The sequence below is a fragment of the Rosa rugosa genome, chromosome 1 (genome assembly GCF_958449725.1).
Source record: "Rosa rugosa chromosome 1, drRosRugo1.1, whole genome shotgun sequence".
Taxonomy (NCBI): domain Eukaryota; kingdom Viridiplantae; phylum Streptophyta; class Magnoliopsida; order Rosales; family Rosaceae; genus Rosa; species Rosa rugosa.
In genome coordinates this window covers 69,035,523-69,051,437 of record NC_084820.1, presented here as the reverse complement: position 1 = coordinate 69,051,437, position 15,915 = coordinate 69,035,523, and the positions used below count along the sequence as shown (strand labels likewise).

General features: G+C 40.2%; 3 protein-coding genes and 1 long non-coding RNA gene across 8 annotated transcripts; 3 read left to right on the top strand and 1 right to left on the bottom strand.

The window, feature by feature from the left end:
- Positions 1-261: 261 nt before the first annotated feature.
- Positions 262-2,145, top strand: LOC133726448 (AAA-ATPase ASD, mitochondrial-like). The gene has a single exon (XM_062153995.1). It carries the CDS (start codon positions 302-304, stop codon positions 1,979-1,981), a length of 1,680 nt encoding a protein of 559 aa, XP_062009979.1. The 5' UTR covers positions 262-301; the 3' UTR covers positions 1,982-2,145.
- A 908-nt stretch (positions 2,146-3,053) lies between these two features.
- On the top strand, positions 3,054-4,683 carry LOC133726454 (AAA-ATPase ASD, mitochondrial-like). The gene has a single exon (XM_062154001.1). It carries the CDS (start codon positions 3,155-3,157, stop codon positions 4,574-4,576), a length of 1,422 nt encoding a protein of 473 aa, XP_062009985.1. The 5' UTR covers positions 3,054-3,154; the 3' UTR covers positions 4,577-4,683.
- A 1,653-nt stretch (positions 4,684-6,336) lies between these two features.
- Positions 6,337-8,723, top strand: LOC133746400 (protein WUSCHEL-like). Its single transcript, XM_062174590.1, has 2 exons — positions 6,337-7,550; positions 7,640-8,723. The coding sequence occupies exons 1-2, from the start codon at positions 7,025-7,027 to the stop codon at positions 7,855-7,857; spliced, it is 744 nt and encodes a 247-aa protein (XP_062030574.1). The 5' UTR covers positions 6,337-7,024; the 3' UTR covers positions 7,858-8,723.
- Positions 8,724-8,806: 83 nt separating this feature from the next.
- On the bottom strand, positions 8,807-15,653 carry LOC133726445 (uncharacterized). Of its 5 annotated transcripts, XR_009854808.1 has the most exons (5): positions 14,913-15,377; positions 14,407-14,593; positions 14,124-14,263; positions 10,546-10,620; positions 8,807-9,644 (listed from the first exon to the last, which is right to left on the bottom strand). It is a non-coding gene; the product is annotated as an uncharacterized LOC133726445 (long non-coding RNA). The 5 variants fall into 5 exon arrangements; XR_009854810.1 differs by lacking the exons at positions 8,807-9,644; positions 10,546-10,620 and adding an exon at positions 15,538-15,653 and having other exon boundaries at positions 12,265-14,263; positions 14,913-15,065; XR_009854809.1 differs by lacking the exons at positions 8,807-9,644; positions 10,546-10,620 and adding an exon at positions 15,412-15,551 and having other exon boundaries at positions 12,265-14,263; positions 14,913-15,065.
- Positions 15,654-15,915: the final 262 nt, after the last annotated feature.

The window sequence follows — 15,915 nt, the reverse complement described above, 5'->3', positions numbered from 1 at the left end:
TAATAAATTAGGTTTACGGTCGAGAATTTCTGAGTGGTTTGCAGTGGTTTACTAACCCATTTTGAAAGCATATTCTTGTCCGGCCTTGAGCAAGGAGACAATGAGCAAAGAGACACATCCACCACTCAATTCTAGACCAGAATGGATAATGTATTCACATAGACACATCATACACCAATGCACGCTCACCCTCTTCGATCATTTATAGTTTTATACTAATATAACATTCACCTAAACATAAACAAAATGCAACATACCCCATTCTGAACAAAACACAAACAGAGGCAAAGCCTGAGCATGTATGCTTAATGAAGTCCTTATTGAGTCTGTATTAGAAAGGCCCCCAAACTCTATATATAAGTATCTTGATTCTTGTAAAAGCAAACCAACTATGCTCAAGAGGATGATGATGAGAGAAATGTGGTTGTGGCCTCAACTGGGCTCAGTGCTGGCAAGTATGATGTTTGCTTATGCCATGTTTCACCGATACTTTCCTTATCAACTTCGGAGCCATATTCAAAGATATACCTTAAAATGGTTTGGGTATCTGTACCCTTTCATCCAAATTTCCTTTGATGAATATGCCGGCGAGTTGCACAAGCGCAGTGAAGTGTTCACCGCCATCCAAAGCTACCTCAGCACCAAGTCATCTACAGAAGCAAAACGGCTCAAAGCAAAAGAAGTCAAGGGTAGCAAGTCTCTAGTCCTTGTCATGGATGACAATGAAGAGGTGACTGATGAATTCCAAGGCATTAAGCTCTGGTGGGCTTCCAGGAAAAGCGCACCTAGGCAATATTCATCATTTCCTTTCTATCCTCAGTCTGATGAGAAGAGACGTTATAAGCTCACATTCCACAGACGCCACCGGGATATAATCACAGGGTCTTATCTTGACCATGTGAGAAAAGAAGGGAAGGCAATAGCAGTGAGTCATAGGCAAAGGAAGCTTTACATTAACAATCCTGCTTCTGGATACAAAACGAGGAAATGGAGCTCCGTAGCCTTTGATCACCCTGCAACATTTGAGAGCATAGCAATGGAGCCAAAAAAGAAAGAGGAAATCATCAATGACCTCATGAAGTTCAGCAATGGGAAGGAGTACTATGCAAAAATCGGGAAACCTTGGAAGCGGGGTTATCTTCTGTATGGGCCACCAGGCACCGGTAAGTCCACCATGATTGCTGCCATGTCTAACCTCATGAACTATGATGTTTATGATCTTGAACTGACGACACTGAAGAGCAACACTGATCTGAGGAAGTTGCTGATTGACACGCCAAGTAAGGCTATTATTGTGATCGAGGACATTGATTGTTCACTTGATCTTACGGGCCAAAGAAAGAAGAAGAAGGAGAAAGACGAAAAAGATAAAGAAAAAAAGGATCCAACCTGTAAAATGAGGGAAGGAGAAGAAAGCAAAGCAAGCCAGGTTACTTTGTCTGGGCTATTGAACTTCATTGATGGTATTTGGTCAGCTTGCGGAGGTGAAAGAATCATTGTGTTTACCACTAATTATGTGGAGAAACTTGATCCTGCACTGATAAGGAGAGGAAGGATGGACAAGCATATCAGCTTGTCTTATTGTTGCTATGAAGCATTCAAAGTGCTTGCAAGGAACTACTTGAATTTAGATACACATGAATTGTTCGGAAGCATTGAACGTTTGTTGGGGGAGACCAACATGACACCAGCTGATGTGGCAGAGAATTTGATGCCTAAATCTAATGTAGAGGATGCCATCTCTTGTTTGAAGAAATTGATTGAAGCTCTAGAGATTGCGAAGGAGGAGGCAAGAGTGAAGGCTGAGGAAGAAGCAAGCAAGAAGGCAGTTAAAGATGCAAAAGTGAACGCAAAGAAAGAAGCAAAATTGAAGGCAGAGGAAGCAGAGAAGAAAACAGAGGAGTCCGCTAAAGATGAAGAGAAATGTATCGGAACATCAGCTAAACAAGATGTGAAAGAAAATAGAGTTATTGAAAAATGAGGAAAAGAGTTGAATTATCTGCATAACTACAACCTCCTGTTCCATTATCCATTCTGATCACTGTGTCTTTTCCAATGTTTAATAAGAATCATGTAATGGAGTTGTTTAACATTTTTCATAGCGATGATCATTTTTATGTTTTTGTTTCTCTGATTAAAATTTTATGTTGCATGGATTCACTCTAAGTCTCTAGTGCCAGTAAAAATTGAAAAACTTTTATATGAAATGCAGAGGTAGAATGCAAAAGCTTCATAGTTCAAGCAACTTTTAACCCTATATATATGGCTAGTTAGATAGGAAATTAAGTCCACAAAGCAAGCTACAGGGTTTTAGTATTATTAGAGCCTATGATTTCAGAATGGGGAATCTCTAGAGGCTAGAGAGCTTACCATGAATGACCACAAGGATCGGGAAACCCAAGTTCACTTTCAATTATTCAATCTCCATCTATCCCTCTCTTTATGTTTTGGTGAATTATCTCCATCTGTCCTGCAGCCAATGAGCAGAAGTACTATTATTGCTGCTAGCTCAAGTTAAGGACAAATTAGCTTGGCAGTAATTCACTTTTTTAATAAACGCATGCACACCAGTAGGATCATCACATGCATTTATAAATAGTTAAATACACAGTCATAGTGATAAGGGTGGGATGTCTATTAAGCAAAACTGAGCAATCCACCATTTTAATTATTGCCAATCCCCAATTTATAGTCTGGTGAAAATCTGGAAAACACATGTGCCCATATCGTATTGGATTCCCTAAGACCATAGAAGAGTGAATCTGTGGAGGAACCTGTATCATTCAGTAAGGAGAAGAAGAGTTCAAGAAAGAATTTGCATGATGTTGAAATGAAAGATTATGACATCATTTGGTCCTCATAATTTTCAATACCTTTCCAGGGAGTTTCCTAGTAATTTACAGTTGGTTTACTTGACCCATTTTGCAACCAAAGGAGTCCACATAGCCTTTGCCGACCCTTAAGCATGGAGACAAATCCACCAGTCAATTCTAGACCAGAATGCTTATTGTATTCACACAAAAACAACCCACACCGACTCACCCTCACCCTTTTTCCTACAAAACAATAGATCCTTCACCTAAACATTCACAAAACTGCAACACACCCCATTCTGAACAAAAAGACGCAAGCACTGACGACTCAAAGTTGAAGCATGTATGCTCCAGCAGACATGTTTGCTCATCTAGGTTCCACAATAGGTGCCTTGGTGTTTGTGTGGACAATCTTTCAACAATTTTTTCCTTACCAAGTTCGAAACCACATCGAAAAATACTCACAGAGATTGGTGGGTTATGTCTATCCTTACATCCAAATTACCTTTAATGAGTTGACAGGAGAGCGTCTGATGCGCAGTGAAGCCTATTCCGCCATTGAGAACTACTTGAGCTCCAAGTCTTCCACACAAGCTAAGCGGCTCAAGGGTGACATCAAGAACAATCAGTCTCTTGTTCTGAGCATGGATGACCATGAAGAAGTTGCTGATGAGTTTAAAGGAGTCCAAGTCTGGTGGGCTTCTGGTAAGAACATATCAAAATCTCAGACATTTTCTTACACCCCAGTTAATGATGAGAAAAGGTACTACAAGCTCACTTTCCACAAAAGAAAGAGGGATCTCATAATTGGGCCTTACTTGGCTCATGTTTTGAAAGAGGGTAATGCTATAAAAGTGAGGAACAGGCAAAGGAAGCTTTATACTAATAATGGGTCACATTGGAGCCATGTGGTTTTTGAGCACCCAGCAACATTTCAGACACTAGCTATGGAGCCAGAGAAGAAGAAGGACATCATTGAGGACTTGATGGCATTTAGCAAAGCTGAAGAGTTCTATACAAGAATTGGGAGAGCTTGGAAAAGAGGGTATCTACTTTATGGCCCTCCAGGTACTGGGAAATCCACTATGATTGCTGCCATGGCCAATCTCTTGGGGTATGATCTCTATGATCTTGAATTGACTGCAGTCAAGGACAACACTGAGCTGAGGAGGCTGCTGATCGAAACATCAAGCAAGTCGATCATCGTAATTGAAGACATTGATTGCTCACTTGATCTCACAGGCCAAAGGAGGAAGCAGAGAAAGGACAGAGGGGATGATCAGGAAGAGAAGGATCCAAGGGAGAAGGTTCCTAAAGAAGAAAGGGAAAGCAAGCCTAGTCAGGTCACTCTTTCTGGGCTTCTGAATTTCATTGATGGGTTGTGGTCAGCTTGTAGAGGAGAGAGGCTCATAGTATTCACAACTAATCATGTTGAAAAACTTGATGCAGCATTGATTCGAAAGGGAAGGATGGACAAGCATATAGAATTGTCATATTGTAACTTTGAATCATTCAAGGTGTTGGCTAGGAACTACCTCAAGCTTGAATCACACACTCTGTTTCCCACAATCTGTGATTTGCTGGCTGAAGTTAATATGACTCCAGCTGATGTAGCAGAGCATTTGATGCCCAAGACACTTTCTGGGGATGTTGAAATCTGCCTGAAGAATTTGATCCAAGCTCTTGAGGATGAGAAAGAGAAGAAACCATCAACTCAACTGGAAGCAGAAGATCAGGACAATGAGTCATCTGATAAGAAATAAAGGGTTTTGTCTCGTGTAAAGTTTGAGCCGTACCTATGATTCTGTAACTAACTCCACATTTGAGTTTTCATAAAGCAATCAAATTCATCTCATTTATAAGGTAAAAAGTCAAATCTTGCATCCCCATTTCTATATACAGATTCATCTATGCTCTCTATACAGGTGACTTAACAAGTTTATGCCTACACCATCAGTGGTGTCATTTGTTTGAGCAAGGGTAATAGTTAAGACTCATATTCTCTCATAATCTCTAAATCTAATGACCCAACTGTTCATTTGAAATTGTTTTTGTGGTTTCTTCCATTTGCACCCAATAATAATAATCACAGGCTCACAGAGTCACAGCTACCAAAAAGTTTCCATTAGGTGATTGATTATGTCATTTTCTCAGTCTTACTTACATACAGCTGTGCATCAGTATGCATCTGAAAAAGAGGTCTCAGTACATCAAAAAATTAATATTAACAAATACTTCTTCTAATTCTCATGTCTGCTTATGAAAAATAGAAAGTCCAAAATTAGGTCATTGTTGTGGTACTTGATAGTGATACATTTGACTAAAGGGCTACTGAAATCGAGCCTCTGGGTCCTCCAGAGAGACTACAGACTGTGGTCTCTAGGGAGACTACGATCTAAGTCTCTGTTAGTCTTGTAAGGTCGGCAAGCCAATATACCTAAGGAACTCTTAGGTTCATCCTCTCAAGACTTGAGAATATCATTGAAATCTGGCTTGGAGGACTTTTAACCTATCAAAACTTACATAATCTTAGGTATTATATTCATAGAAGCCATGCCATTACCTAGTTTATTACTACTAGCAAGTTCGACTACATGACAATGGGAATGGGATAGCTAAATACTATGATCTGAAGGCATTAAGTAACATACAGAATTATTTCCAAAAAAAAAAAAAAAGTAACATACAGAATTACAAGATTACTCGTAATAATGAACCTGAAACGAACAACGAAAATCCCAATTACAGTGTACATTGCTCAACACTAGTTAGTCCTTACATGTCTATAGAACCTATTGAAGAAAGTGTTATTCCCAAGTGCTGACTTCTTGTTAACGTTGTTTTTGAATAAGCCGACCCTGTGTATGTTATATACCTCTTTGTTCATGCTATGCTGTCAACTTTAGCCCAAACCAAACCGTGATGCAGGACAAATAGGGTGGTCTGTAGATTAAGGGTTCCGTTTGACTACTACACTACTGTCTAGATCTCATATATTACACGCATGTTGACATATTGATGCACCTGTTACGCGGCTGCAGCCACTACATGTTCGATTTCCCACTTTATGATGTGGGAGTGATAGTGTGTACTGCTAGAAAGAATGTTCTTTTGATTCTCTCTGTGATAATAACCCATGTGCAAATTGTATGATACTAGAAAAGTAGAAATTGATGATGGATAACTTAACTTACATATTTCCATGGGTTGAAGTGAAGGCGAAGGCTGCGGGGTGGTCTGAATGAAAGGTTCAACTTGGCTTTGCACACACAACACTAACCAAAACCTACTCAGGAGACTGGTTCAAGTACTCCACATCATTCATCATATTAGGAAAGGCACAAGGACTGGCCTGTTTAAGTTGGCAAGCTTTCTGTTTTTGAATGCAACCATTTAAGAAACAGGAAAATATGTATGAAAAATTGAATACCAGAAAGATGAAGCCTTAACAACAATTTTTACAATGCCAAATAAATATCAGAAGGATGATCGGCAACTGTTTATTTACACTCAACCACTCGAGCACGGCTGCTCACGTTATTATCCATACCAATCCTTTTATTTAAACCAACTGTTTCAACTGTTTCAACAATTCGGCCCAAAACATCCAAAACTGTTTCAGAAACTCGGCCCATCAGGCCTCCACCCACAGCTACAGTGATGCCTTGATCCGAGACAGGCCCAAGTACGGCCCACTTGTGTCACGGCTTATCCCTTCCGTGATTTACGGCAGTCAAATCTGCTTTCGGCTACAGCTGTCTGCCACAGCGCCTCGAGATTCCCTCGGTCCCCTTACACGCTCTCCACGCGCCAACAACTTTTCCGGGTTTCAGGGCGACTTTAATCCAACGCGTAGAATGAATCACAGGAATCGTCCATCCAACGGTGGAGATCTGCTCACCTCGCTCTATAAATAGGTGCATTCTGAGGGCGCAACTGTTCACTCCAAAGGAACGAAAATCTCTCCTGAGTTCCAGCCCCTCTCTCCCAACTCTTCAGCTTTCCTCTTCTTTCAAAACTCAAAACATTTCTTCTTCGATTCAATCCTTCTCTTCTGATCTTCTCTCCCATCTAGTTGATTCAATCTCATCTTTCCTCTGAACTTTCAGATCTCTAACCCACCATCATCATCCTTAATCCCTTTAACAACAACTCCTTCAAACACTCGACAACTTTACTCTTCGATCTTCACATCCCCTCAACCCATCACCATGGAACCACGAACTCTGCAACTGATGGAGCTACAAACCCAGCAACAAATCGAGGATGGAGGAAACAACCAAGCAGCCGGGAGTAGTGCCAACACAGATTTCTGGCGAAGCCGTGCCAGGTGGGTTCCTACTCCAGATCAAATAAGGATCCTCAAGGATCTTTACTACGACAAGGGAGTTAAGACCCCAACTACAGAGCATATTCACGAGATCTGTCTCCAGCTGCAACAGTATGGACAGGTTGAGGGCAAGAACATTTATTTTTGGTTCCAGAATGTCAGGGCTCGAGAGAAGCAGATGAAGAGGTGCAATCAGGCTGCTCAAGTGCCCATGGGAACTAGTTCTCCTGGTACTGGTGGATCCATTGATCTCAATTTTGGGTCCACTGGTTCTACTGGTGCTGGTGGATCCATCGACATCAATTTTGGGCCAGCTGGTGGATCCATTGACATCAATTTTGGGTCCACTAGTTCTACTGATGATGGTAGATCCATTAATCTCAATTTTGGTTCCACCGATTCTACTGGTAATGAAGGATTTCTTGATTTAAATTTTGTTTCATATTCTTCCTCACACTTCAACACTAATACCAGTACAACTCTTTTGGCACAACAGGAGGACAAACATCCCTGCAACAACGAGGAGGAGATCACCAGGAGGTTGAAACTCTTCCTCTGTTCCCCGTGCACGGCGAGGACGTCTTTGGTAACCCGAAGACTACTTCTGAGGAAGGTAGCGCATTTGGTTACTATTCTGGTGGCTCAGGCGGTTACAACAGTGGCTCTAACGTTTCTCTTGAGCTCAGCCTCAATCCATCCGGAGCTGCTGACTAGGCTTAGCATAGCATTGTCCTCGTTTTCCTTTTTGTAATATAAAATCAATAAGATTGCATGCATGTCGTTTCTTCTTTTTGTTAAACCAACAACAACACCAAGGATCAACCTTGGTCACCTAATACTATTTTCAAAACCATTGACAACTCTGCTGCACACATCAATCATAATGATTTATCACAAACAATCAATTAAGTTGCACAGAGGTCTAGCTAGCATCCTTAGAGTCAAACCAAACACAACAATTTTGTCGTTAGAATTAGGGTTTAATAAAGCTAAACACATCCTGAGTTAGCTAGGAAAAACCCACATCCTTAGAGTTACTCATACAAATCTTATAAAATCTCAACCATTTCCTCTATTAATTTCTCCATTAAACTTACCACAATTCATACCCTATGAATTTACGATTTAGAAACCGAATCAAACTCCATATCGCATAGTAATTCACTTGAACCACTATGGATACCCAACAATGTCACTACAATCAATACCCAAAATTGCACTTAACCATTTCTCCTAAAATCCATCACCACAGAAACACACCCTCATCTAATAACATTTACAGAGAGTTGACTCTAAATCTCCCCATTAATTACCGACCAAGATCAAATTCCATTTCAAAACTTTAAGTGTCCCGCCTACTTAAACTTAAAACACAACAACCTCAAATTCACTTCAGTCCAACTCCATACTACGATCCAAAACTTAAGAAAACTAGTTCACAAAATCAATTTCCTTCACTTAAATAAAACTATGTCCACAAGTCATAGTCAGGTCAACAGACCAAGGTGTCCAAACGGAGAATTTCCAATCCAGTTGTCTTTGTGAAACGCAAAATATCAATCAAAAATGATGCTCGCAATATCAACCACGTATACAAAACATGTTCCTCGGATCTTGATTTAAATTTAGAAATACCAAAACTACCACTAGTCCCACTTCAAATAGCCCTTAAGATTGTAGGTACTCGGAGAGAACTCAAATATATAGTCGTTCGTCTCAATCACTCAAACACGAGATCAAACTCCGTTCTCGCATCTCAAACTCTGCTCAACAACTTACAAGCACATGGAAGAATTAACCACAATAATTTCTTCCCTAACCGCAACACTACTCACAACTCCACATGAGTCTAGAATCTATTCAAATGCATCTGTATGTCCAACTTAAGAAGGCAAAATTACTATCAATTAATACTCGTATCCACATCAGATACAAGCATAGGTTCACACCATGCCTTCAACCAAACACTTCTACATACAAACGGAAACTCATTTCCATAAACAATCCTCACTGACTCATCAGAGTTAAATCCGGAGGTTTCCATTCCTCGAAGATCACAACTCGCGGAAACTAAACTTATTCTAATACGAACTTAGAAGGCAACTCTACCGTCCTACGGACATACACGCTGTCTAGACCCCATACTAAGACATACCCAATGATTATACCAATACCGAAGAGTATATGATGGGGATCCGCTGCAGACGGGCCATCACTCGGGAAGTATTGATTATCACCAAATATGTACCTTACGCTTTGATACCAAACTGTCACGCCCCGAATTTTGAATAATAAATTCAAATCCGAAACATGAATAATTACAATTACAAAATCCAAATCTCGAAACTTCGAGTTCATTATTACAATTCACTCTCACAAGCAATATTGTAAAGCTCAAATGAGCATAACACACCTCACAACGTACAATTGCTGTAAAACTCTAACAATTGCTCTAACCGCACGATCACCGTCCTGGTTCTCCTGTCCTGTAGGATTACCCGCTACACAATTTGAATAGTGTACCGGGAGTTGCAACAACACAAAACCCGGTAAGCTTTTTACAGCCAGTATGAGTAAACAAGAAAGAATTGTTGATTTATTTCTTTACAATTAATATAACTCAACACAATCACCATAAAAGGAAGGATACTCTTGAGGCTCTCTTTTAAGAACTCATTCTTAAAAGACTCAAGTATCCTCAACACTTCTCACATAAGACCCCTCACAGTCTCAAGTAACCTCAACATCACTCATACATGACCACTCACAGTCTCAAGTAACCTCAACATTTCCCTCACAACACCACTCAACAATTGGCAGACAGACTAGAGCTCTAACTGATCGTTTCCACCTACCCGGCGCGAGAGCGTGGTTCACGATTTAATACTATCAGTTCCACCTACCCGGCGCGAGAGCGTGGGTCGCTGATAGTATGCCATGGTCACCCCGTGACCTATTGATCTCCACAGATCACAACAATTTATTGTTCCTCAACAATAAAACTCAACATCTCTCTCAATATATTGTTTCTCAACAATAAACTCAATACCCCTCACAATATATTGTTTCTTAACAATAAACTCAACACAACTCCAACAATACATAATATTTCACAACTCCAACAATACATATTATTTCACGTAAATAATATATATACATAGACATTCGCACAGGAATGCCTATTAATACCAACTATAGTTCACACGCATTAAAAATATAAATTCATTTTATACTTAAATTCATTTTCTTACCTGTGAGCCGCAGCCCTATGAACCGTAGTTGATCAAGTTCATATTATTTCAAAACAAATCTTTATTTCATAAACAATTTCCACACAATTACGACAAAAAAATCAATTAATTATATTCGGTTCGTAATATGAACCATGTGAGGTTTACTCACCTCTAATCCAGCTGCGTCTTCTTAACAGCTCAAAATACGATCCACAATCGTCCACCAACTTAAACCGTCAATCACCTAGTCAGATACGATCTTAACTTAGCAATCATTCATAAACCACACATATACAACAATCCAACGGTCAGATTCTAAATTAATGATGATCCAACGGTCGGATCGAAATTACGCGATGATCTAACGGTCAGATCCTCACGGATTGCCCTTAGGATCATCCTCCAAGATTATCACGAAGATCCAACGGTCGGATCTTCCTGAATCGTCCTTACAAACATCTCCACAAATTTATACTATAATCCGACGGTCAGATTCTCACGAATCGCCCTCCAAATCACTATTTCACATTTATACGAAGATCCAACGGTCGGATCTTCGCCCGTGACCACACAAAGTCATCGGGACAGTCATACGATCAACATATCTAAATTTGAAGTAAAACCGATGGTCAGATCTTTGCAGATCGTAAACTTAAGATAAAACGTAAAAACGTTAAATAGTAACGTAAAAACGTAAATCCACTATTTATCAACTTTTTCTAACATAACCTTGTAATATATCAAAACGCTCGTATGGATGCGTAGAACATAGCCTAGATAATAAAAATTCAAAAAATGGTCGAATGCGCCGCCACAAGGGGCGGTCAGTGGGCGGTCAACGCGGCGGTCAACGACGGTCAACCACCTCCGATGCAAAAGTCGTCAACTACAAACTTGTTCCAAATGACGAGCTGATCCACTTTCATAACTAGCATGAAGTCTTAAAACGAAAGGAAGTGGTCGGAAATTACCTAGAACAGTCGAGGTGACTGGAAAATTTCCAGAATCCGGCGAGAAACTGCAGAAAACGGCGAGCTCCAATTCGACGTAAAAACGTCAATTTAAGGCTTCGATTCCTTCTGAAGAGTTGTTAAGAAACTCAAGAAGAACTCACTGGTTCAAGAATCACAGAAAAATATGGTCTGTAGCTCGAGATATACCGATCGAAAGCTTCGGTGGTCGGAAAAATTCCAGAATTTTGCAGAATCCGGCAAGGCTCGATTTCGACGTCAAAACTTCAATTTAAGGCTTCGATTCCTTCTGAAGAGTTGTTAAGAAACTCAATAAGAACTCACTGGTTCAAGAATCACTCAAAACGACGTCCTGTAGCTCAAGATATTTGGATCGATAGTTCCGGTCTCGTTCTTGGCTGGGTTGACTTGTAGTTGCTGCTACGGGATGCGCCGCCATGCAAGGCTGCTTCTGGGGGCTTCAGGAGGTTGAGGGAAGCACGAGGATGCAGTTTGGCAAGGATCGGTGGCCGGAAGCACGAGTTATCGAGCTTGGAACTAAAACGGGCTTAAAACTAACCGGACTTCCGCCGCCGTTTCGGACCGTTCTGCGGCGTAAGGCTGCCTCCTGCAGCTGCGCAAGATCAAGGTGAAGCTGTGGAACGTGGTCTGGGGTCGATCGAAGGCCTGTGGAGCGAGAACAAGCTTGGAGAAGGAATGCTCTGTTTTGGTTGCTAGTTTCGGCAGAGAGAGAGAGGTTTATTTTTTTTTTCTTTCTTTTCTGCGTGCTGCCTACCCCTTCCACCAATTCTAATTCAATATACAAAAGAAGCAAAGCAAAGCAATGCAGCCGTCCCTTTGTTGCTCAAAACACGGAACATGCCGCACCATTTCTATTAAAAGAAATCTCCACTTAAAAAAAAGGGGTTATTACATGAAGGCTGGCCCTCTTCCACATTTGGCATTGCATATCGACACAACAGGCACAAATGATTCACCTCCAGCCACGAGATGATGCAATCTGTGTGATAACACTGAGCGCAAGGCAAAGGAATAACCAGTTCAGCACTGCCTTCTGCAAAGTCATCCCTACATATATTACATGACGGATTCTGTTTGATAGTAGCTACTTCTAAACTATCAAGTCTCACTTTCTGCAAACTCTTAATTGATGATCTAGTTGCAGGGATAAACCTGACGATCCTAGGAAGAGCTTCAAAGGATTCCAATAAAAGCCTATCAATGGGGGTAGCTGTTCCATAAGATAGTCAACACCACTTATTGTATGTGTTTCACAGCGCACTTCATCAGGAACCTAATATTTTAAGCCAAAGCTAAAATTGGGAGAATAACAAGTAAGTGCAGAAATGGTATCAAGATCATCAAAACTACCCAACAAATACACAGTCACTTGAGCTATCAAGACAAGAATGCGGCCCTCAGGGAAGGCCGTTCAAAGCACTCCAAATAGTTTGTCGAGGATAGATGGTTGCTCCTCTTGTGGAATACCAATCCTCGAAAGGTGGCGAATCATAGCTGGTGTGTTCCCCCATCTGTTGTTTCTACCAGAGTGAAGGATTGAACCAAATGTAGTATCCGATGTGGCGGCTACACAAGTATAGTCCATTGGATGATCATACCAGCAGCGGGTATGTTCAAGGAAATAAAACTTGAACGGAAGCCAGCCAGTCTTCCTGACCAGGTGGTGCAGGTTCAACTGTTTCTCTTTGCAAAACCCTGCTAAAAAAAAGGTTCTTCTCGGGCGTTGCCGGCATGGTTGAAGGAGAATTCCTACGGATGATCACTAAAGTAGCGATGTATATATGCTAGCTATAGCCCTAGCTCAACGAGGAAAAGGAAAGCCTCTCTTTCTACCAGAATTCCTAAATCGAGTTTTTTTTTTTAATTATTATTATTAAACATAGAATATAACTAGATAGCCACACTATTCTACAAGGGGAATTTTTTTTTTTTAATTCCAACATAAAATCGGTTACAAGGGCATCCGAATGAAATTAAGAGCAGCAAAATACCAGACAGAGGAAGTGGATCTGGATTCAAAAACTAGAAATAAAAAATCAAACAAACTCCAATAGTTTTTTCAACAATCAATCTAACGAGACGAGTGGATCAACAAACAATTGATTCAAAAAAGAAGCAAAACCTGATTGATGGATTCAGCCGTCAGCCAGAGCGGATGAGCCGAGAACCACCGGCCAAAGCGGTCAAACTACAACCAAAGGGCTTAAAAAACACGAACACTAAAACTAAAGGAGAGACAGAAATCCTCCATTCAAAAAGAACATGGTATCTGGCCTAGTTCCTCACTATACTCAATCTCAGTATTCCAGAATACTCAGCATTGCATTATACAGATGAGAGATCATAGTTACAGACAGATGCTGACCGCAGCAAACATATACATATACATATTCTAAGAGCTCCTATACAAACATACATACATAAACATCTGTATGTTTCCATTCTAAGTAGCTCTTCATTAAATTTTGAGACTAAATAAACTATATATGGCATATGGTTATATCAACAAAGAGGAAGTAAGTGTCATAGAAAAAAATGTATTAGAAAATCACAATACAGCTTTTTGATCAGCTCCGAAACATCTAAATTCCTCATGTAATGATTAACTACTACAAACTCCTATGGCTTTACAAAATCAACTACTAGGAAACTCCTATGGTAACATTAGTGTGACATAAAGATGGAGACAGAGAATTACGTCACACATTAGCCAAATCAGATGACAAATATAATGCAAGAGCAAGGAAAACTATACCTCCCCACTCGTCTTGAATTTGAATACCCTCATATGCCATCAAGAAAGGCTTCACCTTCCCAAGCACATCCCGCAGAGGAATAGGCGGGTTCTGATCAATATCAAACTCCCCCATATAACACTCTTGACTCAAACTCAATCTGCCCAAAAAATACAAAAAAGGCCAAGGCAACTACTAGGATCAGTTAACATAGGAATTAAACTCTGAAAGATGTTACTCATTTCCTACTACGATCTCTTATCATGAAGAAGGAAACAGAACGTGAAAGAATAGGTTCCATACCATATTACAATTGGTATCTGAGCCTCTGAGGTGCGCTAGGAGCACTTGAGTAGTCGCTCATCTCCGCAAAGGCTTCTGTCAATTGATCATAACTCGAGGCCTCTTGCTCAGCTTCTCCCCAACAGCACTGTCCCTGACATAAATCCCCCAAACAATCCCACCATCCTCTTGGCCCCCATTTCACACGCTGCATCATGTTTTGGTTCTCAATTTTTCATCTCAGCTAATTACTCTTTATCAGTAACAAATTTGACTGGTGGATGTTGACCATGATAAAGTAATACACCAAGTCATAATTGAATTTTATCTCATATATGTGATACTTCATAATCCAGCTAGTCAAACAGATTTCAAGTTCCCAATTGTAGTTAAATGATACAAACACATCAAGTAAGTAGAACTTCTTAATCATTTGGGGACGGCACTAGATCGAATGCCACGAAAACCAGGGACACAATCAAGGTAAGCTCAAAGCAAGCAAAGAAAATAAGTGATAAGAGCTTTACCCTCATTTCTGGACCCCTCTTCCTGTGCCATTTGTAGTTTCCAGATAGCTTTTCGAAATTTCTGGGAGAAGTTAGCGCTGGGGACACTGAGTTTGGCTCACCAGTTTCATCATCACTACATATATCCCGGAGGTTTGAATAGCTCATGGTGAGCTGCAAACCAAAATTGAAATACAGGTGAAATCAATAACTGAATACAGAAGGTCAGCAAGTGTAAGTGAAAAGAGAACTACTAGAAAGGCTGAAAAACAGAAGGCCAGGAGTAGAGGGTGCACAAAGGCTCAAAATTCCAACGAAACCCAAACCAAAATAAGAAAGGAAGCTTTAAATTATGGTGCTGCATTATAGAACCCATCAGGCACAAACACAAAACCCAGCTCAAGATAGAAAAATAATGAAGCACAAATAAGGATGAACATGAAAGAGAGCTACTAGAATGCAACGAATCGCACAAAAAAAAAAAAAAAAGGCTCATGGTTTTGTTGCTTTTGACCTTAACTTTGATCTATGAGTTTAATATCTTCATTCATTGTGCGATGTGGAAGTTAATATTCATTGTGCGATGTGGAAGTTAATCTCAAAATTTTGTTCTTGACATGATCTCGCGTATTTCTATTGCACATACCACTTGCATCGTTTCTTTATTGAATCTGTTTTCATATCGATGCGCATTTTTCAAATTTACCAATTTTAATTGGGCTTGATCGGCTTGTTAAAGATTCATGGTGGTCTTGGTTTGGGACTTGTGAAGGAATGGGTGGTCTCCATTTATTAAGTTACTTTGACTTCTGTTGCTTCTTAATCTTATATTTTGAATTCATATGCTGCACGATTTTGCGAAACCTATGATTTCTTATTATAGCTTTTTATTCGACTTAATACCACCTGTTTTTTTTTTACCTTTGTGCGGCACGACTTGCTAATTATCTTATTTTTTGGTATGCCTATGCGTTTACAACAAAAGCTACTGGGTGATGGTTTCTTGAATTTGATTTACAGCAAG

What these genes read in the sequence shown, in the direction of transcription:
- LOC133726454 (XM_062154001.1), top strand. Translation starts at nt 3,155, where the DNA reads ATGTATGCTCCAGCAGACATGTTTGCTCATCTAGGTTCCACAATAGGT.
- LOC133746400 (XM_062174590.1), top strand. Translation starts at nt 7,025, where the DNA reads ATGGAACCACGAACTCTGCAACTGATGGAGCTACAAACCCAGCAACAA. An exon ending in TGGTTCCACCGATTCTACTG is followed by an intron (nt 7,551 to 7,639) that starts GTAATGAAGGAT and finishes TTGGCACAACAG; the next exon opens with GAGGACAAACATCCCTGCAA.
- LOC133726448 (XM_062153995.1), top strand. Translation starts at nt 302, where the DNA reads ATGCTTAATGAAGTCCTTATTGAGTCTGTATTAGAAAGGCCCCCAAAC.